Raw genomic sequence first — 26672 nt, 5'->3', positions numbered from 1 at the left:
ATTACGTAGCTAATAAAAACAGTATACAATCGGTGACTCATTGTTATATTTATCCTGATACCAGATTCGAATTTACGCAACACTTTACGCATGGCCATTATGGACAACTGGTGTCAAACAAATATTACAGCGACCTGCGATGTGTAGGGTGTTTGCCTTTCATGCCAGAAACCCGGGCTAGCTTCCCTACCCCACCATTCACTATATGCTAGCAGGTTCTCACATACCCAGTTTATATGTTCAATCAAATTAACACAATACATGACAAATAGATCGAGTCAAATTGGGAAATAAAATATTTATTGGTAAAAACACCTAGCTAATGCGGACAGACAGAATATGTACATTAGGCTACTGCACTACCAGTGATTACTCCAGAGCAGAACATTTATAAAGTACTCAAACAGGTCCCTCCACATCACTCTTCATCCATGGCAGTCTTGATGATCTCACCTCTTCTGCTTTTTGCCGCCTCCTCAAACTTAGTGATGGCCTCAATGCAATACTTTTTCTGTGATAGGAAAATAGAAGCCATTTCAATCTGGTATATTCATAATTTTCCACACACACATATCTTAGAGATACAGTATGCCTATATTTTCCACTTAGATATAGGACACATTTGATCACCTGATGGATTGTCAGCACTAGTAGAGACCTGGGATGGAGTGTTTGATCTGCAGCAAAACCAGGCTTAATGTACTCCTATTAGTTTTAATACACAACACTGCATCAATAGGTTGGTCAGTCTTCATTAAAGTCCTGGATATCACTTCATTACTACCCCTTTGTTTACAAAGCTCTACTATACAAGCTTCTGACTTACCTAACTTTGTTGTTAAAGTATAAAAAAGTGATACCAAACCCGTTCACAGGTTTGGTTAACTCTTGAAATTCCTCAGGTCTCCACCAAACTAGGTAAATCCACTTTTAGTTTAATGCTCCACCTTTTTGGAATCAATTACCAAATTCACTACATTTGGATTCCCTGGTACCACTAGGGCAGTTTAAAACCAAGATGAGAAATTAGTTCACAGGTGTGCAATTGTTTTGATTGACTTTAATAAATATTTATGATGTCTGATGTTCTAATGTAATGCATTTCTTATTGTATCTTGTAGTTTTATCTTTTATTTTAGGTCCTCTGGGCACCATTAAAAAGGAGACCCTGGTCTCAATTGGGATCCCCTGATTAAATAAAAGTTTATAAAATATGTAATTGTTGATATTCTTGTTCTACCCATATACAGTAAATCACACAATAGGAGGAGCACTAAACCTACTTAGTTATCAATATTGGCAATAGGTATAATTGTTACAGGGATTTCCAAAGACTCAACCTAGAATGTGGAATTTCAACTTACAATGTGGAATTTCTGCTTCTCTTTCTGGAGTTTGAGGAACTCTTCCACAGTCAGGTCATTCACACTCTTCTTCAGGGAGATGAAGTTGCAGCTGGGTGAATGAGACATATGCTCCTTCCTGAAACAAGAGTCATGCCATGAGGAGAAAACACTAGCAAGGGATCAATATAGGATACAATTTAGTATTGTTTTTTCTTTCTAGTGTAGCAATTGAGGAGGAACAGCCAGATCTGAGCTTGAACTAGCCTCAGCTCCCAGTCTTCACTCACTGGGCAGAGGCTAGACATTCACTACCCATAGCCTGATTCATTATCTGGTGATAGCTAGGCGGTAGCGTGTCCAGATTTCTAGGACCTGAAACATGCAAAGATGTAAATACATGCATGCATCAGGTAATATTTTGTCTAAAATAAACTACTAGACAACCAGTAGAGTTCAAATTTGATTTTTAATCAACATTGTCTCGCAGAGGTCCTAAAAAGGACCCTTTTCAAATTATTGTATTGCTATATATCAGATGGTATGTTAGTGTTACCGAGTGATCACTGGCCGATGAATCAGGCTTAACAAGCAACCTTGTAGTTACACACAGACCTCTTCAGAGTATGTAGCTAGCTATCCCAATAATGTTTGCTTAATGAGCATAGTCTGGCCTGCCATTACTCCTTAAGGTCGGGGTTCAAGGACCTTGTGTTATTTTCAGAGGTAAACTGGCTCTGGCAGACATTTTTAGCAGTTCATGTGCAATGCAATGTGTTGAATTTATTTAACATGGATGCTTATTATGGTAACAGAAAAATAATGCAGTGTTTAATGACAACTGTTTTTAAGAACCGGTATTGCTGCAATACGGTTCTAGAAACATACAACCCTTCACTTTCATATGAAAATAATTTAAAATGTAAAATATACACTTTCTGTTCTAACTGTCCTCATCACAGTTGTAGCCATAGATAATGATAGAGGCCTCTAGTGACCAAAAGGTCGTTTTAACATGGGCAGCGTCATTGGGGTCTTGCACCATTTTAATGTAGTCCTTCGGTTCCACACAAGTGTTCGGTGCACGCTAGATGGCTAATTAGTAAAGGCGGTCACCTCTTTCTTCCGCCTGGGGTCTGAAAGCGCTGCGATGGACATATGGCCCTGTGGAAACGCTAACCCTAAAAAGTGCATAGTAATTTAACAGTTTTTTTCGGAAAATAACCTCTCGCTGATATGAACGATAACTACGTTCCTTATGTTTTTTCAGACCGAAAAGTAAGTAGCGTCTATGCATGTTGTAGTAACTAGCTTAAACACTTACCATGCGAGCCTACAATTAACCAATATAGGCTTCTTTAGCCATGATCATTGTCTTACAACTCACTCTGGGTCATCATCTGGCTCCCAGCCCTCCAGTTCTTTGAGACAGAAGAAGCACTTGGCTATGTCCGGGCTGTTCTCTGTTGGTGTGTGGATGAATCCAGCTTTGGCCATCTGGAATGCACAGCAACAAACTAACTTAATCGTGGTAACGTTTTCGCTAGTAGATTAGACCAGAGTGAAACAATTGCATACGTATAATTTAGTGTAACCTAACTGGGAAAAGTGAATCACCAAATAATGGACAACTTTGTGTAGTTAGCTAGCTACTACGTGCATTTCTGAAAGTCATGGCCGAGCTAGCAAACGTTAGCCAGTTTGTTTCGCTAACTTACGTTTTCTGGAGTGCACGCGCAGCCCTCTTCGAACGGCCACCCCACGTAGGTATTCAATCTGGTTTCATAAAAGTACATTTTCGTATGGTCTTCACTAAAGGGATCCATAACGCGTTCAACTAATAGTTTAAAATAGCTAGCAAAAAAACTCACAATAGCAACACCCGAAGCAAACGAAAATGTTTTTGAAATTTCGGCGGACGTTTGCCTGCGATGTTTTGATTGGTGGGTGGCTAGTAGCGTCATGACATTATACGTCGGTCTTGGTGCTTGGGTAATGTAGTTTTGGACGCTGATTTGTCAGAAACAACGTTCGCTTTTTTTGTATCCGTCAATAACTGGCTGATGCATTTCAAGCAAGCTACAGCGCCGAAACTACCTTCAGATAGTTACTATGGGCATAACTTTGTAGCAAATAAATTACTTGAAAGCGTCGTACTGTTTACCGATTATTCCTTGGTTCTGGCCAGTTATTATTACAGCTAACAGCGATGTGCTGTTGAGACTTTGGCTGAGTTCGATGTCTTTCGACGGATACAGCTGCTAAAGTGATCTGGGCTGGAGCAGATGTGTTGATTTGTACTGGGCGCGACGAGCTGTATGTCTTCAACACACGAGCTGAAACTGACGGTAGGCTGAATCTCAAACCTTACACTTCGCCCACTTCAATTTACTAAAGGTGATTAAACGACAAGGAACTGATTATTAATGAAGGCTGTTTACACACGGGTGAATAGCAGGTGAACTGATTATGATAAACACAGATGAATAGGAGGTAATACAATTAACGGATTATTTATTAACACTGACACGAGTAGCAGCAGGTAAACATGACAAGGAACTGAGTATTGATGAACACTGAGGTGAACAGCAGGTGAACTGAGTATTGATGAACACTGAGGTGAACTGAGTATTGATGAACACTGAGGTGAACGGAGTATTGATGAACACTGAGGTGAACAGCAGGTGAACTGAGTATTAATGAAAACTGAGGTGAACAGCAGGTGAACTTAGTATTGATGAACACTGAGGTGAACAGCAGGTGAACTAAGTATTGATGAACACTGAGGTGAACAGCAGGTGAACTGAGTATTGATGAACACTGAGGTGAACAGCAGGTGAACTGAGTATTAATGAAAACTGAAGTTGTAGTAAGGGTTTGAACATGGCTGTCAGCTGTATGTGATATTCTTAATGGACAAGAAACACTCCTCTTTGGTTGGTTCTTGTCTGTGTTATTCTGTGCTGTCCTTCAGTTCCTTAGTCCAGTGGATCATTTGGTGAGGAGTCAGGACAAGCAGTGTGTCTGTGCTGTCTGTGAGAGTGATGGGGTGTACTGTGTCAATCTACCAACTCTGCACCCCAGGTATGAACCTCTTCATTTGAACTACTCAGACTGACCATGCAAAAATGAAATGTATATTTGATAAACCTCTCCCCCTTGTTATCTCTCCTTAGGTCTCCCACTCCCCCAGCTGACCAGTCCCCTGGCCCTGCTCTATTCAAAATGTTGTCTAATTCGCTGGCAGCCAGAGACAAGGGTGTGTGTTCTCTGATCGAGGTGGAGGGTCCGTCTCCCTGCGAGATGCAGTCTGGGGGTTCATTTTCTATAACGCTGCTGACCAACGGAAACCGACTGGAGTTTAGTCTGCCTGTCATTACTGTTGGTCACCATGATGACTCAGAGGAAAATGACAGCGCAGGAGTGGTCATGCAACCTGTATTGGCTTGCGTTTACAGCAGTGATAAACCAACATCTTCAACAACAACCACCATTTTCATCATTATCATCATCCTCACCTGGTGTTGGCCATTTTCTCCTGGAGCCTCTCCTCTTCAAGCTCCTCTTCGGCGTCGAAGCTGCCCTCATCAACTCCCCTATGATCCTTTGCAGCCTGCTTAATGGGCGTCTCTGCTCTCTCCCCTTACGTCTTCCGGGATGACCAGGCCTCCGTGTCAGAGTACTACACAGCCCGGAGCAGCCAATCACTTTTATTGTAACCTTAGCCAGGACAAATGGTGGTCCACAGTGTTTGGTATCATTGGGCGACAGGGCAGGGTGGTGCTGGTCAGGACCTATGAGGAGATGCCGTATGGGAGGAGTAAGGTAGCAAGCTTCACGGAGGGGTGTGTATCGCGGCCTGTGGTGTGTGTGTTTGTGCGCAGGCAGGAAAGGCCTGTACTATAGCACCGGCTCAGATACTCTAGCCATGGATCTCCCAGGGGAGCGAGAGGCAGCTCCAAGCCCATGAGAGAGACTGATGGTAGGCCACTGTGAGAGGCAAGACCAGGGTCAGGCCATGGATAGACCCAGAGAGTATGCTGTCCTGTCAGCCTGAATGTCTGCATGGTCATCACCCTGGCTGGGCCCCTCACACAACGCCTCAGGTTGTGTGTGTGTGTTACAGGCACAGTTCAGCTGGTGGCGTTGTCTCTCAGAGGGAGGCTCCAGCTGTTGAGGTAACTGTAGGGGACACCAGTTTGAAGGAGGTTAAGGAGGCCGTGGAGGTGCAGTGTGTGGACTACACATCAGCGGACCTGCCCTCCACAATCACAAGACCTCAACCCAATTGGGATGAGTTGGACTGCAGAGTGAAGGAAACGCAGCCAACAAGTGCTCAGCATATGTGAGAACTCCTTCAAGACTGTTGGAAAAGCATTCCAGGTGAAGCTGGTTGAGAGAATGCCAAGAGTGCAAAGCTGTCATCAAGGCAAAGGGTGGCTACTTTGAATAATCTCAAATATATTTTGATTTGATTAATGCTTTTTTGGTTACTACATGATTCCATGTGTTATTTCATAGTTTTGCGGTCTTCACTATTATTCTACAATGTAGAAAATAGTAAAAATAAAGAAAAATCCTGGAATGAGTAGGCGTGTCCAAAATTTGACTGGTACTTGCTTAATTCATTTGATCAATATTATGTTTGTTCTATTCCAAGAAAATCCCTCTGGGTTTCCATTAGGAGGGAATGGAAAATACGGTGATGTACAACGTGACGGTCGGCAGTACAGTACTGGGCTATTTAGCTGTGGTTGCCGCCAGTTGTCTTATAAATTGAACCTTTATTTGACTTCGCAAGTCAGGTAAGAACAAATTCTTATTTACAATGAAGGCCTACACCGGCCAAACCCGGATGGCGCTGGGCCAACTGTGCACAGCCCTATGGCACTCCCAATCCCGGTCGGATGTGATACAGCCTGAATTCGAACCAGGGACTGTAGTAAAGCCTCTTGTACCGAGATGCAGTGCCTTAGACCATCCCACATCATCCATAACTTCTTCATTCTCTGACACGGGTACCATCTCACATACACTCCTCATCCATAACTTCTTAATTCTCTGACACTGGTACCATCCCACATACACTCCTCATCCATAACATCCTCATTCTCTGACACTGGTACCATCCCACATATGCTCCTCATCCATAACATCCTCATTCTCTGACACTGGTACCATCTCACATATGCTCCTCATCCATAACATCCTCATTCTCTGACACTGGTACCATCCCACATATGCTCCTCATCCATAACATCCTCATTCTCTGACACTGGTACCATCCCACATACACTCCTCATCCATAACATCCTCATTCTCTGACACTGGTACCATCTCACATATGCTCTTCATCCATAACATCCTCATTCTGACACTGGTACCATCCCACATACGCTCCTCATCCATAACATCCTCATTCTCTGACACCAGTACCATCTCACATATGCTCCTCATCCATAACATCCTCATTCTGACACTGGTACCATCCCACATACGCTCCTCATCCATAACATCCTCATTCTCTGACACCGGTACCATCCCACATACGCTCCTCATCCATAAAATCCTCATTCTCTGACACTGGTACCATCCCACATACGCTCCTCATCCATAACATCCTCATTCTCTGACACTGGTACCATCCCACATACGCTCCTCATCCATATCATCCTCATTCTCTGACACCGGTACCATCCCACATACGCTCCTCATCCATATCATCCTCATTCTCTGACACCGGTACCATCCCACATACGCTCCTCATCCATAACATCCTCATTCTCTGACACCGGTACCATCCCACATACGCTCCTCATCCATAACATCCTCATTCTCTGACACTGGTACCATTCCACATACACTCCTCATTCTCTGACACCGGTACCATCCCACATACGCTCCTCATCCATAACATCCTCATTCTCTGACACTGGTACCATCCCACATATGCTCCTCATCCATATCATCCTCATTCTCTGACACCGGTACCATCCCACATACGCTCCTCATCCATAACATCCTCATTCTCTGACACTGGTACCATCCCACATACGCTCCTCATCCATAACATCCTCATTCTCTGACACTGGTACCATCCCACATACGCTCCTCATTCATAACATCCTCATTCTCTGACACTGGTACCATCCCACATACGCTCCTCATCCATAACATCCTCATTATCTGACACTGGTACCATCCCACATATGCTCCTCATCCATATCATCCTCATTCTCTGACACCGGTACCATCCCACATACGCTCCTCATCCATAACATCCTCATTCTCTGACACTGGTGTCATCTCACATATGCTCCTCATCTTCATCCCCAATACACTCTCCAACACCTCTCCTGTAAAGGAGAAATGAATGACTATTTGTCTCCCTCTGCTGTTTTTGTACCCCAACAGCATTTATTTCTGTTAATGTTGAATGGTCAAGTCATGTTTGCAAATGTATACATACCAAGTGTTGCTGTATATTTTACATGTGTTTTGTGTGCATTTATAATGTAGCCTACCTTTAAAATTGAAACAATTAATTAGGGGTGGAGACTTCACTAGTCTGGTTAGTATCTTATCTCATGCATCTTCCCCAGATCCTTATCCAGCATCTGACGCAATTATTTTAGTTCTGGGTTTCAGAGATTCAGGCTAGGGTTAGGGTTGCAGCTGAAGCTAGGGTTAGGGTTGCAGCTGGAGCTAGGGTTAGGGTTGCAGCTGGAGCTAGGGTTAGTTTTGCAGCTGAAGCTAGGGTTAGGGATGCAGTTGGAGCTAGGGCTAGGGTAACAGTTGGAGCTAGGGCTAGGGTTGAGTGTGGAGCTAGGGATAGGGTTGAGTATGGAGCTAGAGTTGGGGTTGCAATTGGAGCTAGGGTTGGGGTTGCAGCTGAAGCTAGGGTTGGGGTTGCAGCTGGAGCTAGGGTTAGGGTTGAGCCTGCAGCTAGGGTTAGGGATGAGTCTGGAGCTAGGGTTAGGGTTGCAGCTGGAGCTAGGGTTAGGGTTGCAGATGGAGATAGGGCTAGGGTTGTGTATGGAGCTAGGGCTAGGGTTGCAGCTGAAGCTAGTGTTGGGGTTGCAATTGAAGCTAGGGTTAGGGTTGTAGCTGACGCTGAAGATGGGGTTAGGGTTGCAGCTGGAGCTAGGGTTAGGGTTGCAGATGAAACTAGGGTTTGGGTTGCAGCTGAAGCTAGGGTTAGGGTTGCAGTTGGAGATAGGGCTAGGGTTGAGTATGGAGCTAGGGTTAGGGTTGCAGCTGGAGCTAGGGTTAGGGTTGAGTCTGGAGCTAGGGTTAGGGTTGCAGCTGGAGCTAGGGTTAGGGTTGCAGCTGAAGCTGGAGCTAGGGTTAGGGTTGAGTCTGGAGCTAGGGTTAGGGTTGCAGCTGAAGCTAGGGTTAAGGTTGCAGCTGAAGCTAGGGTTAGGGTTGCAGCTGGAGCTAGGGTTAGGGTTGCAGCTGATGCTAGGTTTAGGGTTGCAGCCGAAGCTAGGTTTCTGGTTGCAGCTGAAGCTGAAGCTAGGGTTAGGGTTGAGTCTGGAGCTAGGGTTAGGGTTGCAGCTGAAGCTAGGGTTAGGTTTGAGTCTGGAGCTAGGGTTAGGGTTGAGGCTGGAGATATAGTTGGGGTTGCAGCTGATGCTAGGGTTAGGGTTGCAGCTGTAGATAGGGTTAGGGTTGCAGTTGGTGCTATGGTTAGGGTTGCGGCTGGAGCTAGGGTTAGGGTTGCAGCTGGAGCTAGGGTTAGGGTTGCAGCTGGAGCTAGGTGTTGGGTTGCAGCTGGAGATAGGGTTAGGGTTGCAGCTGGAGCTAGGGTTAGGGTTGCAGCTGGAGCTAGGGTTAGGGTTGCAGCTGGAGCTAGGGTTAGTTTTGCAGCTGAAGCTAGGGTTAGGGATGCAGTTGGAGCTAGGGCTAGGGTAACAGTTGGAGCTAGGGCTAGGGTTGAGTGTGGAGCTAGGGATAGGGTTGAGTATGGAGCTAGAGTTGGGGTTGCAATTGGAGCTAGGGTTGGGGTTGCAATTGGAGCTAGGGTTGGGGTTGCAGCTGAAGTTGGGGTTGCAGCTGGAGCTAGGGTTAGGGTTGAGTCTGCAGCTAGGGTTAGGGATGAGTCTGGAGCTAGGGTTAGGGTTGCAGATGGAGATAGGGCTAGGGTTGTGTATGGAGCTAGGGCTAGGGTTGCAGCTGAAGCTAGTGTTGGGGTTGCAATTGAAGCTAGGGTTAGGGTTGTAGCTGACGCTGAAGATGGGGTTAGGGTTGCAGCTGGAGCTAGGGTTAGGGTTGCAGATGAAACTAGGGTTTGGGTTGCAGCTGAAGCTAGGGTTAGGGTTGCAGTTGGAGATAGGGCTAGGGTTGAGTATGGAGCTAGGGTTGAGTATGGAGCTAGGGTTAGGGTTGCAGCTGAAGCTGGAGCTAGGGTTAGGGTTGCAGCTGGAGCTAGGGTTAGGGTTGCAGCTGGAGCTAGGGTTAGGGTTGCAGATGGAGATAGGGCTAGGGTTGTGTATGGAGCTAGGGCTAGGGTTGCAGCTGAAGCTAGGGTTAAGGTTGCAGCTGAAGCTAGGGTTAGGGTTGCAGCTGGAGCTAGGGTTAGGGTTGCAGCTGATGCTAGGTTTAGGGTTGCAGCCGAAGCTAGGTTTCTGGTTGCAGCTGAAGCTGAAGCTAGGGTTAGGGTTGAGTCTGGAGCTAGGGTTAGGGTTGCAGCTGAAGCTAGGGTTAGGTTTGAGTCTGGAGCTAGGGTTAGGGTTGAGGCTGGAGATATAGTTGGGGTTGCAGCTGATGCTAGGGTTAGGGTTGCAGCTGTAGATAGGGTTAGGGTTGCAGTTGGTGCTATGGTTAGGGTTGCGGCTGGAGCTAGGGTTAGGGTTGCAGCTGGAGCTAGGTGTTGGGTTGCAGCTGGAGATAGGGTTAGGGTTGCAGCTGGAGCTAGGGTTAGGGTTACCTCTCCGTGGCTGTAGTCTGGATGCCTCCATTGGCCACCAGGGCCCAGTATTTTCTCTCATTTGTCCGGAACAGACACTTCCTGCTCTCCTTGTCTATCTCCATCTGGAACGTCTCCAGGTCCGTCTCGTCCTCCTGATTGGCTGAGATGCTCACTCCTGGGAGGGGCCAGAGGTGTGACATCAGTTAAGTTATTTTTATTATATGTTCAGTCCGAAATCAATCCATCTGAATGTTTCATTGATCCCCTAATTCTCAGGGCTAGGCCCCTATTTTCATAATTTCCGCCTGAATTACGTGCCCAAAGCCTGTTGTTCATGCCCTGAAGCCAGGATATTTATATAATTGGTACCATTGGAAAGAAAACACTGAAGTTTGTGGAAATGTTACAATGATGTAGGAGAATATAACACAATAGATATGACAGGAGAAAATCCAAAGAAAAACAACCTGATTTCTTTTGTTGAAAGACCATCCTCTTAGAATGGCAAATATGAGGTCATTTTGAAAATGAGCTCCCTGGATGCAATTCCTATGGCTTCCACAGGGTTTCAGCAGTCTATGTTCAAGGTTCCAGGCTTGCAATTTCAAAAACAAGTAAGAAATATCAGTTTTAGTACAGAGACACAGTCTTGGAAATTATTGTTTGCTTGCACCATTAAGACAGGACGCACCTGCTAAAATCCTATTGAACATTCCTCTTTCCGTAAGAAATATTATAGTTTGATTACATTTTAGGATATCTGAGGAGTAAATGGAAACTTATTTTGACTTGTTAAAAAAAATTAGGGGTAGATTTTCGAATTCCTTTCTCTGCATGTTGAACGAGTGGATTACTCAAATCGATGGCGCCAACTAAACAGACTTTTTGGGATATAAAGAATGATTTTATCTAACAAAACGACACTACATGTTATAGCTGGGACCCTTTGAATGACAAATCAGAGGAAGATTTTCAAAAAGTAAGTGAATATTTAATCACTATTTGTAAATTTATGAAACCTGTGCCAGTGGATTTTTTTTTGATGTGGGGCGCCATCCTCAAACAATCGCATGGCATCTTTTCTCTGTAATAGCTACTGTAAATCGGACAGTGCAGTTAGATTAACAAGAATTGAAGCTTTCAACCGATATAAGACACTTATTTGTACCTAAATGTTTAATATCCATAATTTGTATGATTATTTATTTGAATTGTGTGCCCTCCAGTTTCATCGGAAGCTGTCCAGCTAGCGGGAAGCCTAGGCCTAAAAGGCCATCATTACAGGCTGTCTGAAATCTATGGGCACACACTCTTAAACACACACCTTTGGATGACCCACTATACTGTTAAAAACCTCTGTCCATTATGCCGAATGCTAATTGCATTAACATTAATTACATACTGAAAGAAAATATAAATGTAACATGCAACAATTTAAAAGATTTTACTGAGTTACAGTTCATACAGGGAAATCCGTCAATTAAAATACATGAATTAGGCCCTAATCTATGGATTTCACATGACTGGGAATATAGATGTGCATTGGTCAAAGATACCTTAAAAAAAAAAAAAAATATATATATATATATATATATATATATATATATACATATATATGTGGATCAGAAAACCAGTCAGTATCTGGTGTGACCACTATTTCCCTCATACAGCGTGACACATCTCCTTTGCATATAGAGTTGCTGATTGTGGAATGTTGTCCCACTCCTCTTCAATGGCTGTGCAAAGTTGCTGGAACATGCTGTTGTACATGTTAATCCAGAGCATCCCAAACATGCTCAATGGGTGACATGTCTGGTGAGTATGCAGGCCATGAAAGAACTGGGACATGTTCAGCTTCCAGGAATTGTGTACAGATCCTTTCTCATAATTTCTATTGCACGCTCCCTCAAAACTTGAGACATCTGTGGCATTGTGTGGGTGACAAAATAGCTGATTTTAGAGTGGCCTTTTGTTGTCCCCACATAAGGTTCACCTGTGTAATGACCATCTTGTTTAATCAGCTTCTTGATATTCCACAACTCTCAGGTGGATGGATTATCTTGGCAAAGTTGAACTGCTCACTAACAGGGATGTAAACAAATTTGTGCACAACATTTGAGAGAAATAAGCTTTTTGTGTGCATGGAACATTTCTATGATCTTTTATTTCAGCTCAGGAAACATGGGACAAACACTTTACATGCTGCTTTTATATTTTTGTTCAGTATATTTTAGTAGAGCTTGAAAGCCATTCACTAGTATACTGTACATTCCTTATTTATTCTCTGGGTTGAAAACCACCTTAGTTACCTAAAACCGTACTTTAGCGACATAGCACGTTTTTTTAGGAGGCCTTTACCAACTGACCTACAAAAACATGTGGCTTGAAACAGGTCCATCCAATCAAATCATAGTTTATCGGTCATGTATTCATACTGTATTTGCAGGTGTTATAGCAAGTGCAGCAAAATGCTTATGTTACTAGCTCAAACGGTGCAATAGAATTAATATTAGAGTGAGAATGTGTCAGAATCCAGAATATAAATAGATGGTATGTATAGACAGTATAGAATGTGTCAGAATCCAGAATATAAATATACGGTATGTTTAGACAGTATAGAATGTGTCAGAATCCAGAATATAAATACACGGTATGTATAGACAGTATAGAATGTGTCAGAATCCAGAATATAAATACATGGTATGTTTAGACAGTATAGAATGTGTCAGAATCCAGAATATAAATGCATGGTGTATATAGACAGTATAGAATGGGTCAGAATCCAGAATATAAATACATGGTGTATATAGACAGTATAGAATGTGTCAGAATCCAGAATATAAATACATGGTGTGTATAGACAGTATAGAATGTGTCAGAATCCAGAATATAAATTCATGGTGTATATAGACAGTATAGAATGTGTCAGAATCCAGAATATAAATACATGGTGTGTATAGACAGTATAGAATCTGGAAAAGAAAGTGGTATGTACAATAGAAGGTATGTTAGGATGAGCTATGTTGAGAATACAGTATATACAGTGGGGCAAAAAAGTATTTAGTCAACCACCAATTGTGCAAGTTCTCCCACTTAAAAAGATGAGAGAGGCCTGTAATTTTCATCATAGGTACACTTCAACTATGACAGACATAATGAGAAAAAAAATCCAGAAAATCACATTGTAGGAATTTTAATGAATTTATTGGCAAATGATGGTGGAAAATAAGTATTTGGTCAATAACAAAAGTTTATCTCAATACTTTGTTATATACCCTTTGTTGGCAATGACAGAGGTCAAACGTTTTCTGTAAGTCTTCACAAGGTTTCCCCACACTGTTGCTGGTATTTTGGCTCCTTCCTCCATGCAGATCTCCTCTAGAGCAGTGATATTTTGGGGCTGTTGCTGGGCAACACAGACTTTCAACCCCCTCCAAAGATTTTCTATGGGGTTCAGATCTGGAGACTGGCTAGGCCACTCCAGGACCTTGAAATGCTTCTTACGAAGCCACTCCTTCATTGCCCGGGCGAAGTGTTTGGGATCATTGTCATGCTGAAAGACCCAGCCATGTTTCATCTTCAATGCCCTTGCTGATGGAAGGAGGTTTTCACACAAAATCTCACGATACATGGCCCCATTCATTCTTTCCTTTACACGGATCAGTCATCCTAGTCCCTTTGCAGAAAAACAGCCCCAAAGCATGATGTTTCCACCCCCATGCTTCACAGTAGGTATGGTGTTCTTTGGATGCAACTCAGCATTCTTTGTCCTCCAAACACGACGAGTTGAGTTTTTACCAAAAAGTTATATTTTGGTTTCATCTGACCTTATGACATTCTCCCAATCTTCTTCTGGATCATCCAAATGCTCTCTAGCAAACTTCAGACGGGCCTGGACATGTACTGGCTTAAGCAGGGGGACACGTCTGGCACTGCAGGATTTGAGTCCCTGGCGGCGTAGTGTGTTACTGATGGTAGGCTTTGTTACTTTGGTCCCAGCTCTCTGCAGGTCAATTCACTAGGTCCCCCTGTGTGGTTCTGGGATTTTTGCTCACCGTTCTTGTGATTTTTAAGTGGGAGAACTTGCGCAATTGGTGGCTGACTAAATACTTTTTTACCCCACTGTACCTACACAGTGAGTAAACAACAGTATATGCACGGAATATGAGGTGACTATATACATTGGGCATTAGTTTCAAGTTTTGATAGACAAAGGCACACATATGATACACACATACACACACATCACTAGCCCTTTGTGACCAAAACAGGCAGTTTGATTTGGCCATGCTGTAACCAATTAACCCATGAATTAATTAATGTTCAACACAAAATGTTAGTCTTATTCATGGTATCCATGTTGTGGTTTGTATTAGGAAACAAACAATAGCACAACACCACAACAAAGCCCCAGTGAAACAGATTGTGGAGGGCTCATGCCAACATTAGACGTATCCCAGAATATCCCTAAATCATTTTGTTAATCCTTTAATGACACAGATCCCTTACCCATCTATCCCCCGTCCACTCCTCCTCCCGTGTCTATCTATCCCCCGTCCACTCCTCCTCCCATCTCTATCTATCCCCCTCTCTCTCTCCCAGTGGGGCCATGCTCTAAGCAGCCTTGGAGTGCCAATCCATCCAATCCCCAAATGAAAGAGGGAAGAGAAAAAAAGAATAAGCAAAAAAGAGCAGATTGTTTGGTCCATGCTCAGTGGGAGAGGCCTACGCTTCCACACCAACCACGACACGCAAGCTTTAATTTGCATGCACACCAACGGACACAGGCATGCACACACTTAAGCATTTCACTGTAAAGGTTACACCTGTTGTATTCGGTGCATGTGACAAATAAAATGTGACTTGATTTAGGCAGATTCTGCCAGCCCCTTCACTTGACTAACCAGTCTCATACACTGGGGTCCTCCTAAGTTACACTGAGGTTTCTAAAGCAACTAAGCCTATCTATCCCCCAGTATAGGAGTGTAAAAATCTCTCCTCTATTTGTTTGAAGGGATTCTCATCTCAGCAGTGCGTCACGCTTTATTGTCCAGTTCACAGCACACCATCACCATAACAGTTTACGGAGCTCAGCTGTGATCACACTACAGCCCATATAGAGAGAAAGAGGAGAGAAAGGAGGACAGAATGAGAGAGGAAGAAGACAGGTTTCAGGGGCCATTAATAGAAGATGATATACCTATCTGATATCTTGAAAGGCGTTGCTGACACCACGGTTAGTCCAGCATACCAGATGCTGCCATTTGGATGGTGTCCTGGTGTTGCACACTGACTGCTACACAGCCCAGGGCAGTGGTTTCACACCTTTACTAGGGGATGCCCAGACGTTTAGCAATTTTGTTGTAATCTTGAACTAGCCGACCTGATTCACCTCCTCGAGGGCTTGATGATTAGTTGACAAGTTGAATCAGGTGTGCTAGCCATGGAATAGTTCAAATGGAACAGCTGGGGGTCCCTGAGGAGAGGTTTGAAAACCACTAGCCATTTCACACATCCCCTTGTGCTGCACTAGTCTAGTGTAAGGTTGGGAACAGAACCCAGACCCATCTCCACTTTCCTGGTGTTGGCCTACCTGGAAGCCCGTCCACCTGCCTGCCCACACTAAACTGGATCAGGACCGACTAATCCATCAGAGATTTTCTCTGCCACCCATCAGTCTCTGGCCTTTGTGCGACAGCACTTTTGGTGGCCTACCATGGTCCCGGACGTGTCCGCATTTGTTGCCTCTTGCACAGTTTGTGCACAGAACAAGACTCAACGGCAAGCTCCAGCTGGTCTCCTCCAACCTTTGCCTGTCCCCCACCGTCCCTGGTCTCACACCTCCCAGGACTTTGTCACGGGTCTTCCCCCATCTGAAGGCAACACCACCATCCTGACCGTGGTGGATCGGTTCTCCAAAATCGCCCACTTCATTCCTCTCCCCAAACTACCCTCTGCAAAAGAGACGGCCCAGCTCATGGTGCAGCACATCTTCTGTATCCATGGGCTGCCCGTGGACATGGTCTCTGACTGGGGTCCTCAGTTTTTGTCCCATTTCTGGAAGGCATTCTGCACCCTCATTGGGTCGTCGGCCAGCCTGTCCTCCGGGTTCTACCCCCTGTCTAACAGCCAGTCAGAGCGAGCCAACCAGGGCCTCGAGACCACCCTGTGCTGCCTGATCTCCGCCAACCCCACCACCTGGAGCCAGCAGCTTGTGTGGGTCGAATATGCCCACAACACCCTTTCCTACGGGGCTTTCTCCCTATCGAGTGTTCCCTGGGGTATCAGCCCCCGCTCTTCCCTGAGCAGGAAGAGGAGGTCGGCATACCTTCTGCCCAGATGTTTGTCTACCGCTGTAGTCGTACATGGAGGAGAGCCCGGTCGGCCCTCCTCATGACCTTCTCCAGGTACGACAAGCGGATCTCCATCGGACCCCGGCTCCCTGGTATCGTCTCGGGCAGACGGTATGGCTCTATCCCCCCGGTTTATCAGCCCTTTCCCCATCTCCAAGGTCATTAGTCCCTCTGCTGTTTGTCTTCTGTTTCCCCGTACCCTTCGTATACCCCTCACCTTTCATGTGTCCCGTATCAATCCCGTGTCTCACAGTCCCTTGTCTTCCATTTCCAGGCCCACCTCTCCTCCCTGGGTCATCGATGGCCAGTATCTGGTTGACTGGGAGGGTTATGGCCCAGAGGAGAGGTGCTGGGTCCCCACTAGAGAAATCCTGGACCCAGCCTTCATCGCCAACATCCATCGCCGGCACCCGGTCAACCAGGTATGCGCCCAGGTAGGACGCCAAGTGGTGGTGGTGGTGGTGGGGGGGGGGGTACTGTCACGCTCTAATCTGTTTCGCCTCTCTTTGCGCTGTCTCCACCCCCTCCAGGTGTCACCCATCTTCCCCATTATCCCTTATGTATTTTTACCTGTGTTTTCTGTTTGTCTGTTGCCAGTTCGTCTTGTTTGTCAAGCCAACCAGCGTTTTGTGTCAGCTCCTGCTTTTCCCGTCTCTCTTTTCTCATCCTTCTGGTTTTTGACCCTTGCCTGTCCTGACCCAGTACCCACCCACCTGACAACTCTGCCTGCCCCTGAGCCTGCCTGCCATTCTGTACCTTTGCCCCTGTTGCTGTAATAAACATTGTTACTTCAACATGGTCTGCATCTGGATCTTACTCAATTAAATTGTATTTTTCTGATTATCTTTCTCAAAAATATTTGTATATTGTCCCATGACTAAAAGTATGTGGACGCCTGCTTGTCGAACATCTCATTACAAAATCATGGGCATTAATATGGAGTTGGTCCCCTCTTTGCTGCTATAACAGCCTCCACTCTTCTGGGAAGGCTTTCCACTAGATGTTGGAACATTGCTCTGAGGACTTGCTTCCATTCAGCCACAAGAGCATTAGTGAGGTTGGGCACTGATGTTAGGTGATAAGGCCTTTTTTTAGTTTAGTTTGGTTTAGTAATTCAACCATTAAAAGAAAACACACATAAAACTTAAAAGCCATACATGCACATGAATAAAATCATCGAGGATAACACACAATAAAGTCTGGGACTTATTATCATTGTGGTCCTCTTGAGACAAGATGGCTAGACAAGATCGAACACAGTATGGCAGTGAAATAATAAAACAAAAACATAAAAGAAGAACATCTATCTCATCATTCCAGTTACATCATAGGGGTTATTCATATGGGCACAGAAGACATTTACTTTATTTTAAAAGCTGTCCAGAGAGGACGTTGTTTTTATAGGCAGAGGCAACTCATTCCATTCTGAGGCTCCAGTATCCAAGAAAGTACCTTACCCAGCATTACTCCTGAACCTGTATAAGCACATATCAGCAACACCTGATCTGGTGCTGTGATTGTGTGCATCCCTAACACGAGGAAAGTAATCACTTAGATATCTGGGCGCAGGACCATAAATACTCCTGTAAACCAAACCTAGTCTAACCTGGGACACCCTAGCCTCAACAGACAGAACCATAAATACTCCTGTAAACCAAACGTAGTCTAATCTGGGACACCCTAGCCTCAACAGGCAGCCAGTTTAGTTCCTGAAAGCAGCTCCTGCCTATGTGAGTACGTGGACTCACCTTCAATACTACCCTAATCAGCTTGTTCTGGGCAATCTGGAGCTTCCCCTTCATAAATTTAGATAAGCCCCCAAACCAGGAAGTACTAGCATAGTCAAAATGGCATTGAATGAGGGCAGTAGCTAGCACTTTCATGGCGTCCTTATCAAGCAGCTTGGACTTCCTAGCCAAAAACTTAGTCCTGGCATTAACCTTCCCTAGCACCTTATTGGCCATACTCACACCTCCCAAGCTTCCATCAAGGATACATTCCAAGTAGCTAACAGAGGTTTTAGTAGTCAGCACCTCACCCCCTAACTCCACCCTGATTTCAGACGACCTACACAATTTAGGTCTGAATCCAAAAATAATTGCTTCAGCAGAGATAGTTTATTATCTCCAAGCCATTTGCTAATGTTAGTAAGCTCTGTGCTAAATATGCTCTCCAACATAGTTTTACTTTTGTGAGACACCAGAAGTGTAGAGTCATCCTTATAAAGAAAAATACGACAAGAACAAGCATCTTTCATATCATTAATATACAATAAAAACAGCAGAGACCCAAGCACGCTCCCCTGTGGAATGCCACAACTCATTGGTTTTTGCCTGAGACAGTTTATTTTAAATTTTTAAACGTAACCTTTATTTAACCAGGAAGGGCTCATTGAGATTTAAAATCTCTTTTGTCCTGGCCAAGATAGGCAGCACCAAGTCATTACAAAAATTACAGACAAACAACATGAAAAACTACAAGTATTCTAGTAAAAACCATAGAATTCACAAGAGTATAACAAAATCAAAAACAGCAAATTAAAAACATTGACAGGTCAGGGAATCAGTCTCAAGATCATTCATCAGTGATTTAAAAATACCAATCGGGACAAGTTTTTCCAGTTTAAAAGTATTTTGTAAAGCGTTCCAAGACGATGGCGCAGAGTACATAAAAGCCCTTTTACCAAATTCAGTTCGGACATTTGGAACAGTTAGCAGGATAAAGTCCAGCGAATTAAGTGAGTATCCACCACATTTCTGGACAATAAAAATTCCCAAATAAAAAGGTAGTAAACCCAAAATGGCTTTGTAAATAAAATTATGCCACTGCCTGAGCCTACGAGTGACTAGAGAAGGCCAGCTTCTTCCTGAGTCCCAATTGGTACATTGATAAAATAGAGTTTGTAAATAAAAACTATTTTAGCTGTTCACTCACAAGGGTTTCAAGTATTTTCACCAGGGCTGACAGCTTTGAGATTGGCCTATAATTATTTAAAAGAGTTGGATCTCCCCCTTTTAAAAGTCTTAAGACAAATGCTGATTTCCAGATTTTCGGAATTTCATTACATTCCAGGGTTAGATTGAACAGATATGTAAGTGGTTCAGCTATGAAATCAGCTGCCAGATTTAAAAAGCAGGGATCAAAAAGATCAGGATCTGCAGGCTTTCTCTGATCTAAGGACTGTGAACCATTAGCCTCTACTACTTGCTCTTGTCATGCCCTGACCATAGATTGCTTTGTATGTTTCTATTTTTGTTTGGTCAGGGTGTGATTTGGGTGGGTATTCTATGTTTGTATGTCTAGGATTTTGTATTTCTATGTTTTGGCCGGGTATGGTTCTCAATCAGGGACAGCTGTCTTTCGTTGTGTCTGATTGGGAATCATACTTAGGTAGCCTGTTTTGCCACCTTAGGTTGTGGGTTGTTTTCTGATTAGTGTTATTCACCTTGCAGGACTGTTGCGGTTTTCCTTTTTGTTGTTTTGTTTATGCAATGTTCGGTGCAATTATTAAAGATGAACACGTACCCTGCTGCATTTTGGTCCGATGATTCCTCTTCTTCCGATGAAAGCCGTTACAGCTCTCTTCCTGATAAATAGGACTTTACCCAGCCTGGATGGATACTGCTTAATCCCAGCGCCTCCAGTTTGGAGATTAGGAGACAGTGGTTAACTGTATCAAAGGCCTTCTGTAGGTCAAGCAGTACCATTCCACACAGATTTCCCTCATCAATCTCTTTCCTGATGAAGTCAGTCAAGTAAAGTAGACATGAATCAGTGGAGTATGTTTTTCTAAAACCCGACTGAAAATCATACATTAGACCCTGTTTGTTAACATATTCATACAGGCCTATAATTTCCAGGGTCAGTCTTTATCCCCTTCTTATACAGAGGTATAACTTTAGCTTGTTTCATGTCCCTGGGAAAGGTGCCTTGTTCAAGAGATTAACAATATGCGTAATACAAGGGCCAATTTGCTCAGCAGAATCTATAAGAAACCTGCAGGAATATTATCCAGGCCTGTGGCATTGGAGCATTTAAGCTCTGCCAGCATACTGACTATTTTGGCTGTTGCTACCTTTGCAAAAGAAAAAGAGCCTGGCTCGCAGTCGGTGTTCCAATTCATCCCAAAGGTGTTCGATGGGTTTGAGGTCAGGACTCTGTGCAGGCCAGTCAAGTTCTTCCACACCAATCTCGACAAACCATTTTTGTATGGACCTCGTTTTGTGCATGGGGTCATTGTCATGCTAATGTAGGAAAGGGCCTTCCTCAAACTGTTACCACAAAGTTGGCAGCACAGAATTGTCTAGACTGTCATTGTATGATGTAGCATTAAGATTTCCCTTCACTGGAACTAACTAGCCCGAAACATAGTTGGCACTATGCATTGAGGCAGGTAGCATTCTCCTGGCATCCGCCAAACCCAGATTTGTCTGTTGGACTACCAGATGGGAAAAAGTTATTAATCACTCCAGAGAATGCTTTCCCACTGCTCCAGAGTCCAATGGCAGCGAGCTTTACACACTCCCAGATGACGCTTGGCATTGTGCATGGTGCTCTTAGGCTTGTGTGCGGCTGCTTGGCCATGGAAACCCATTTCATGAAGCTCCCGACTAACAGTTCTGCTGATGTTGCTTCCAGAGGAAGTTTGGAACTCGGTAGTGAGTGTTGCAACCAAGGACAGACGGTTTTTACGAGTTACGCGCTTCAGCTCTCGGTGGTCCCGTTCTGTGAGCTTGTGTTGCCTACCATTTCGTGGCTGAGCCGTTGTTGCTCCTAGATGTTTCCACTTCACAATAACAGAACTTACAGTTTACCGGGGCAGCTCTAGCAGGGCAGTAATTTGACGAACTGACTTGTTGGAAAGATGGCATCCTATGACAGGTGAGGTTGAAATGGACTAATCCACTAATTTGAAGGGGTGTCCACATACTTTTGTATATATATATATATATATATAGTGTATGTCCTCTTAATTTTAAATTTTAAATTTAAATTTTTTGTTCCAAGATTTATTTTAATTTTTTGGCGACCCCATTACAGTTTGGGTCGCGACCTCGACTTTGAATAATACTCCTGCTCTAGATTCTTGGAAAGATTTACTCTAGATTAGAGGTCGACTTTTTAATTGTATTATTATTTATTTTTTACATCTTCATTTAATCTTTATTTTACTAGGCAAGTCAGTTAAGAACACATTCTTATTTTCAATAACGGCCTAGGAACAGTGGGTTAACTGCCTTGTTCAGGGGCTGAACGACAGATTTTTACCTTGTCAGCTCAGGGATTCAATCTTGCAACCTTACGGTTAACTAGTCCAACGCTCTAACCACCTGCCTCACAAGGAGCCCGCCTGTTACGCAAATGCAGTAAGAAGCCAAGGTAAGTTGCTAGCTAGCATTAAACTTGATCAATCATAATCACTAGTTATAACTACACATGGTTGATGATATTACTAGTTTATCTAGCGTGTCCTGAAACAGGACTGTCGTTGCTTCAACGTGTACTTAACCATAAACACCAATGCCTTTCTTAAAATCAATACACAGAAGTATATAAATCCAGGTTAGCAGGCAATATTAACCAGGTGAAATTGTGTCACTTCTCTTGCGTTCATTGCACGCAGAGTCAGGGTATATGCAACAGTTTGGGCCGCCTGGCTCATTGCAAACTAATTTGCAAGAATTTTACGTAATTATGACATAACATTGAAGGTTGTGCAATGTAACAGGAATATTTAGACTGATGGATGCCACCCGTTAGATAAAATACATCTTGTTTTCGAGATGATAGTTTCCGGATTCGACCATATTAATGACCTAAGGCTCGCATTTCTGTGTGTTATTATGTTATAATTAAGTCTATGATTTGATAGAGTAGTCTGACTGAGCGGTGGTAGGCACCAGCAGGCTCGTAAGCATTCATTCAAATGCTGTTGATGACTTCAAGCCTATCAACTCCCGAGCTTAGGCTGGTGTAACGATGTGATGTGAAATGGCTAGCTAGTTAGCGGGGTGCGTGCTAATAGCGTTTCAAACGTCACTTGCTCTGAGACTTGGAGTAGTTGTTCCCCTTGCTCTGCATGGGTAACGCTGCTTCGAGGGTGGCTGTTGTCGATGTGTTCCTGGTTCGAGCCCAGGTAGGAGCGAGGAGAGGTACGGAAGCTATACTGTTACACTGGCAATACTAAAGTGCCTATAAGAACAACCAATAGTCAAAGGTATATGAAATACAAATGGTATAGAGAGAAACAGTCCTATAATTCCTATAATAACTACAACCTAAAACTTCTTACCTTGGAATATTGAAGACTCATGTTAAAAGAAACCACCAGCTTTCATATGTTCTCATGTTCTGAGCAAGGAACTGAAACGTTAGTTTTCTTACATGGCACATATTGCACTTTTACTTTCTTCTCCAACACTTTGTTTTTCCATTTTTTAAACCAAATTGAACATGTTTCATTATTTATTTGAGGCCAAATTGATTTTATTGATGTATTATATTAAGTTAAAATAAGTGTCCATTCAGTATTTTTGTAATTGTCATTATTACAAATACATTTTAACAATCGGCCAATTAATCGGCATCGGCTTTTTTTTGTCCTCCAATAATCGGTATCGGCTTTGAAAAATCATAATCGGTCAACCTCTACTCTATATTCAATCTCGATTTTAACAGATGAGATACTAATAACATGGTAGATTCTGGAATCAGTTACCGGGTCTATGATAATGCAGTTGTTTGTCGCTTGGGCAATGGGAAAGAGACATTATTCTGCAGTGGGTTTCAAAAGCACTCTATAGTTGGGGCGGCAGGGTAGCCTAGTGGTTAGAGCTTTGGACTACTAACTGAAAGGTTGCAAGTTCAAATCCCCGACCTGACAAGGTGCAAATCTGTCGTTCTGCCTCTGAACAGGCAGTTAACCCACTGTTCTTAGGCCGTCATTGAAAATAAGAATTTGTTCTTAACTGACTTGCCTAGTTAAATAAAGGTAAGTTAAAGTTGAAGGGATACTTCAGCATTTCTACTTCCCCAGTGTCAGATGAACTTGTGGATACCAGTTTAAACTCTCTGCGTGCAGTTTGAAGGAAGTTGCTAACTAGTGTTAGCGCGATGACTGGAAGTTTATGTAACTGCTAGTTAGCATTGGCTCACGAAACTACCTCTAACTTCCTTTATACTGGATGCAGAGAAATAAAAATGCTATCAATGAGTTCATCTGACTCTGGGCAAGTATATAAAGGGCTTCATTGCCAACATCCTAAAATAGTCCTTTAAGCTACTGTAAGGAAGCAGTGGAATTTTACTACTAAAAGCCCTATAACAACACAATAATAGAATGTTAGAAACAGAACAATCAATCAACGCATGCACACTCGCACGCACACACACACACGACACCATATCAACTGTGTTCATCTGGTCTTTGAGGAAACACCCAACCTCAGGCAATATGACAAGGTAAGGAACCTGAAAACTACATTACCCATAATAATGGAACAGTCCCTATCGGCTGTCAAACATCCCTATCGAGTGGCAGTGGTATGAGTCCATGCATATTCATTACGGCCACTAATGTTTTTCCTGTACATCTGAAAGCTCAGTTACCACTGTAGGTATCAAGTGGTACGAGAATTATGTGGGAGTAGCAGTAGTTGTAGTAGTAGCAGTTGTAAGAGTAGTTTTAGAGAGGAGAGAGAGAAACTAAAAACAGAAAGACAATGTAAGAGGTGTGTACTGTTTATTTACGTGTGTGTGATGCACATGTTCATACTGTGTTTCCTCTACTGTGTATGTGGTGTATGTCTTACCTTGCCGTATAGACACATATTTACGGGTGGCTGCCATCAGCACCACCTGAGGGTGGCTCTCCTCCAGGTCAAACAGCTCGTCCTTCCCCGGCTTGCTGCACCTGCCAGACCTCAGTGTCCCCGTGGGGCCCATGGGACTCAGGTACTTCCCCTCACAGTCCTTAAACGCCAGCTTCCCACACTTCAGCTCCAGTGTGTACCCCGTGCCCCTCCCGCTCTCCGCTGACAGCTTCCCATCGTTGACTAGGTAACGGCTGTCACAGGTCTTGAGCCGGTACTTCCCATCCAGGTAGACGAGCGTCAGGAGCGCTGCCACCCCCCACGGAATGTTCCGGTCCACGGCGATCTCACCATTGCAGGGTGACAGGTGGGCATAGCGCTTGCGGGCTATACTGAGCAGGTTGGCCTGCGGGTGGAGTGCCAGGTGTACTGTCCACAGCTCTGCCTCTGTCATCACCTGGGTGAAGCAGGACAGGTAGTCACAGGAACCTCCAAAGAACCTCAGATAGGGTTCAGACTGCAGTGCCCAGCGGCCGTCTGATTGGGCAGCGATCAGGAAGCGGCAGTCTCTGTTCTGGACCTCTGCCTCGCAGGTGACCTTGCCATCCTTGTCGGAGGCCAGGTATCGGCCCAGATGGCTGCGGAAGTAGACCACCTGGGGGTCCTGGGAGTCCTGTTCTAACATCCACACCTGCTTCCTCTTCAGACTGGGACCAGTCTAGACAGGACACAGTAAGACTAAACTGTGTCAGATGACGTATCTCACCTTGAAGCCAAAGGCCTCTGCAGTGAGGTAGCAACTCTCATGATTGATCAGACCAAACTGCAGTTTCAGTGGACAGTTTGTCCTGTTAGTGGGCATCCTGACCTGGAGAGGGGGAGAGGGGAGGAAGGGAAGAGGGCAGAGGTTATAGGGGAATGACAAGTATGGCGAGAGGTGAGGTACGAGGGGTCGGCAGAATGAGGCAATGAAATATGAGAAGAAATCAATGAAGAAGGTAGGTATGTAATGCAGGGACTACAAATTCCTGCTTCTCTGCCGTTTAAAAAAAAACATTTTTTACACAGATTAATAATTTCCTTACTGTGATTATGTGGTTCCTTTTCTGTAGTTTATGTGATTCCTACGCTCCTAATTCCCAGATTAAAAAGAATCCTTATTCTGTCTCTGTCTCCTCTCCTCTTGTCTCTCTCTGGGTGGTTGATAGCAGGTGACCTTGTCGTTCTCTCTCTACTCCTTCTTTCTCGTTCTGTCGTTCAGGGCTCCTGGGGTTTTCCTTTAGGCTTTCCCTAATCAGGATTATAGTAGTTAGTAGGACTCAACACTGCAATCCAAGTAGTGACGTCACCCTCTGTCCCTCTCTTCTCTCAACTTCCCTCTTTCAGACTACCTCTCCCCCTCTCGTTTCACAACTTCCCTCTCAGACTACCTCTCCCCCTCTCGTTTCACAACTTCCCTCTTTCAGACTACCTCTCCCCCTCTCTTCTCTCAACTTCCCTCTTTCAGACTACCTCTCCCCCTCTCGTTTCACAACTTCCCTCTTTCAGACTACCTCTCCCCCTCTTTTCTCTCAACTTCCCTCTTTCAGACTACCTCTCCCCTTCTCTTCTCTCAACTTCCCTCTTTCAGACTACCTCTCATTTACATTACATTTAAGTCATTTAGCAGACGCTCTTATCTCCCCCTCTCTTCTCTCAACTTCCCTCTTTCAGACTACCTCTCCCCCTCTCTTCTCTCAACTTCCCTCTTTCAGACTACCTCTCCCCCTCTCTTCTCTCAACTTCCCTCTTTCAGACTACCTCTCCCCTTCTCCCTTAATGTATCCTTCCTTCTCTGTCTCACTCAACGACCCTCTCCCTCAATGTCTGCCTCCCACTCAATCATTCCCTTAGTCTCTGTCTCACTCAATGACCCTCTCCCTCAATGTCTGCCTCCCACTCAATCATTCCCTTTGTGTCTGTCTCACTCAACGACCCTCTCCATCAATGTCTGCCTCCCACTCAATCATTCCCTTTGTCTCTGTCTCACTCAACGACCCTCTCCATCAATGTCTGCCTCCCACTCAATCATTCCCTTAGTCTCTGTCTCACTCAATGACCCTCTCCCTCAATGTCTGCCTCCCACTCAATCATTCCCTTTGTCTCTGTCTCACTCAACGACCCTCTCCATCAATGTCTGCCTCCCACTCAATCATTCCCTTTGTCTCTGTCTCACTCAACGACCCTCTCCCTCAATGTCTGCCTCCCACTCAAT

The 26672-nt window shown here is 44.3% G+C and overlaps 2 protein-coding genes and 1 pseudogene across 2 annotated transcripts; 1 reads left to right on the top strand and 2 right to left on the bottom strand.

Moving 5' to 3' along the window:
* Positions 1 to 283: 283 nt before the first annotated feature.
* On the bottom strand, positions 284 to 3274 carry birc5a (baculoviral IAP repeat containing 5a). The gene is made up of 4 exons (XM_029639888.2): positions 3062 to 3274; positions 2731 to 2840; positions 1365 to 1482; positions 284 to 511 (listed from the first exon to the last, which is right to left on the bottom strand). Exons 1-4 carry the CDS (start codon positions 3167 to 3169, stop codon positions 419 to 421), a joined length of 429 nt encoding a protein of 142 aa, XP_029495748.1. The 5' UTR covers positions 3170 to 3274; the 3' UTR covers positions 284 to 418.
* Positions 3275 to 4224: 950 nt separating this feature from the next.
* Positions 4225 to 5932, top strand: LOC135565542 (Fanconi anemia core complex-associated protein 100-like; annotated as a pseudogene).
* A 4199-nt stretch (positions 5933 to 10131) lies between these two features.
* Positions 10132 to 25790, bottom strand: LOC115112868 (fascin-2-like). The gene is made up of 4 exons (XM_065012646.1): positions 25504 to 25790; positions 25176 to 25286; positions 24419 to 25136; positions 10132 to 10429 (listed from the first exon to the last, which is right to left on the bottom strand). Exons 2-4 carry the CDS (start codon positions 25278 to 25280, stop codon positions 10269 to 10271), a joined length of 984 nt encoding a protein of 327 aa, XP_064868718.1. The 5' UTR covers positions 25281 to 25286; positions 25504 to 25790; the 3' UTR covers positions 10132 to 10268.
* Positions 25791 to 26672: the final 882 nt, after the last annotated feature.

Source organism: Oncorhynchus nerka, linkage group LG28, assembly GCF_034236695.1.
Source record: "Oncorhynchus nerka isolate Pitt River linkage group LG28, Oner_Uvic_2.0, whole genome shotgun sequence".
Classification (NCBI taxonomy): domain Eukaryota; kingdom Metazoa; phylum Chordata; class Actinopteri; order Salmoniformes; family Salmonidae; genus Oncorhynchus; species Oncorhynchus nerka.
The sequence above is the reverse complement of the archived record's forward strand: the minus strand, read 5'-3'. Positions and strand labels throughout refer to the sequence as shown.

What these genes read in the sequence shown, in the direction of transcription:
- birc5a (XM_029639888.2), bottom strand. Translation starts at nt 3,169, where the DNA reads ATGGATCCCTTTAGTGAAGACCATACGAAAATGTACTTTTATGAAACC. An exon ending in GCGCGTGCACTCCAGAAAAC is followed by an intron (nt 2,841 to 3,061) that starts GTAAGTTAGCGA and finishes TGTGCATTCCAG; the next exon opens with ATGGCCAAAGCTGGATTCAT. An exon ending in GAGCCAGATGATGACCCAGA is followed by an intron (nt 1,483 to 2,730) that starts GTGAGTTGTAAG and finishes CTCTTGTTTCAG; the next exon opens with GAAGGAGCATATGTCTCATT.
- LOC115112868 (XM_065012646.1), bottom strand. Translation starts at nt 25,280, where the DNA reads ATGCCCACTAACAGGACAAACTGTCCACTGAAACTGCAGTTTGGTCTG. An exon ending in TTGGCTTCAAGGTGAGATAC is followed by an intron (nt 25,137 to 25,175) that starts GTCATCTGACAC and finishes TGTCCTGTCTAG; the next exon opens with ACTGGTCCCAGTCTGAAGAG. An exon ending in ATATGTGTCTATACGGCAAG is followed by an intron (nt 10,430 to 24,418) that starts GTAAGACATACA and finishes GGCCCCTCCCAG; the next exon opens with GAGTGAGCATCTCAGCCAAT.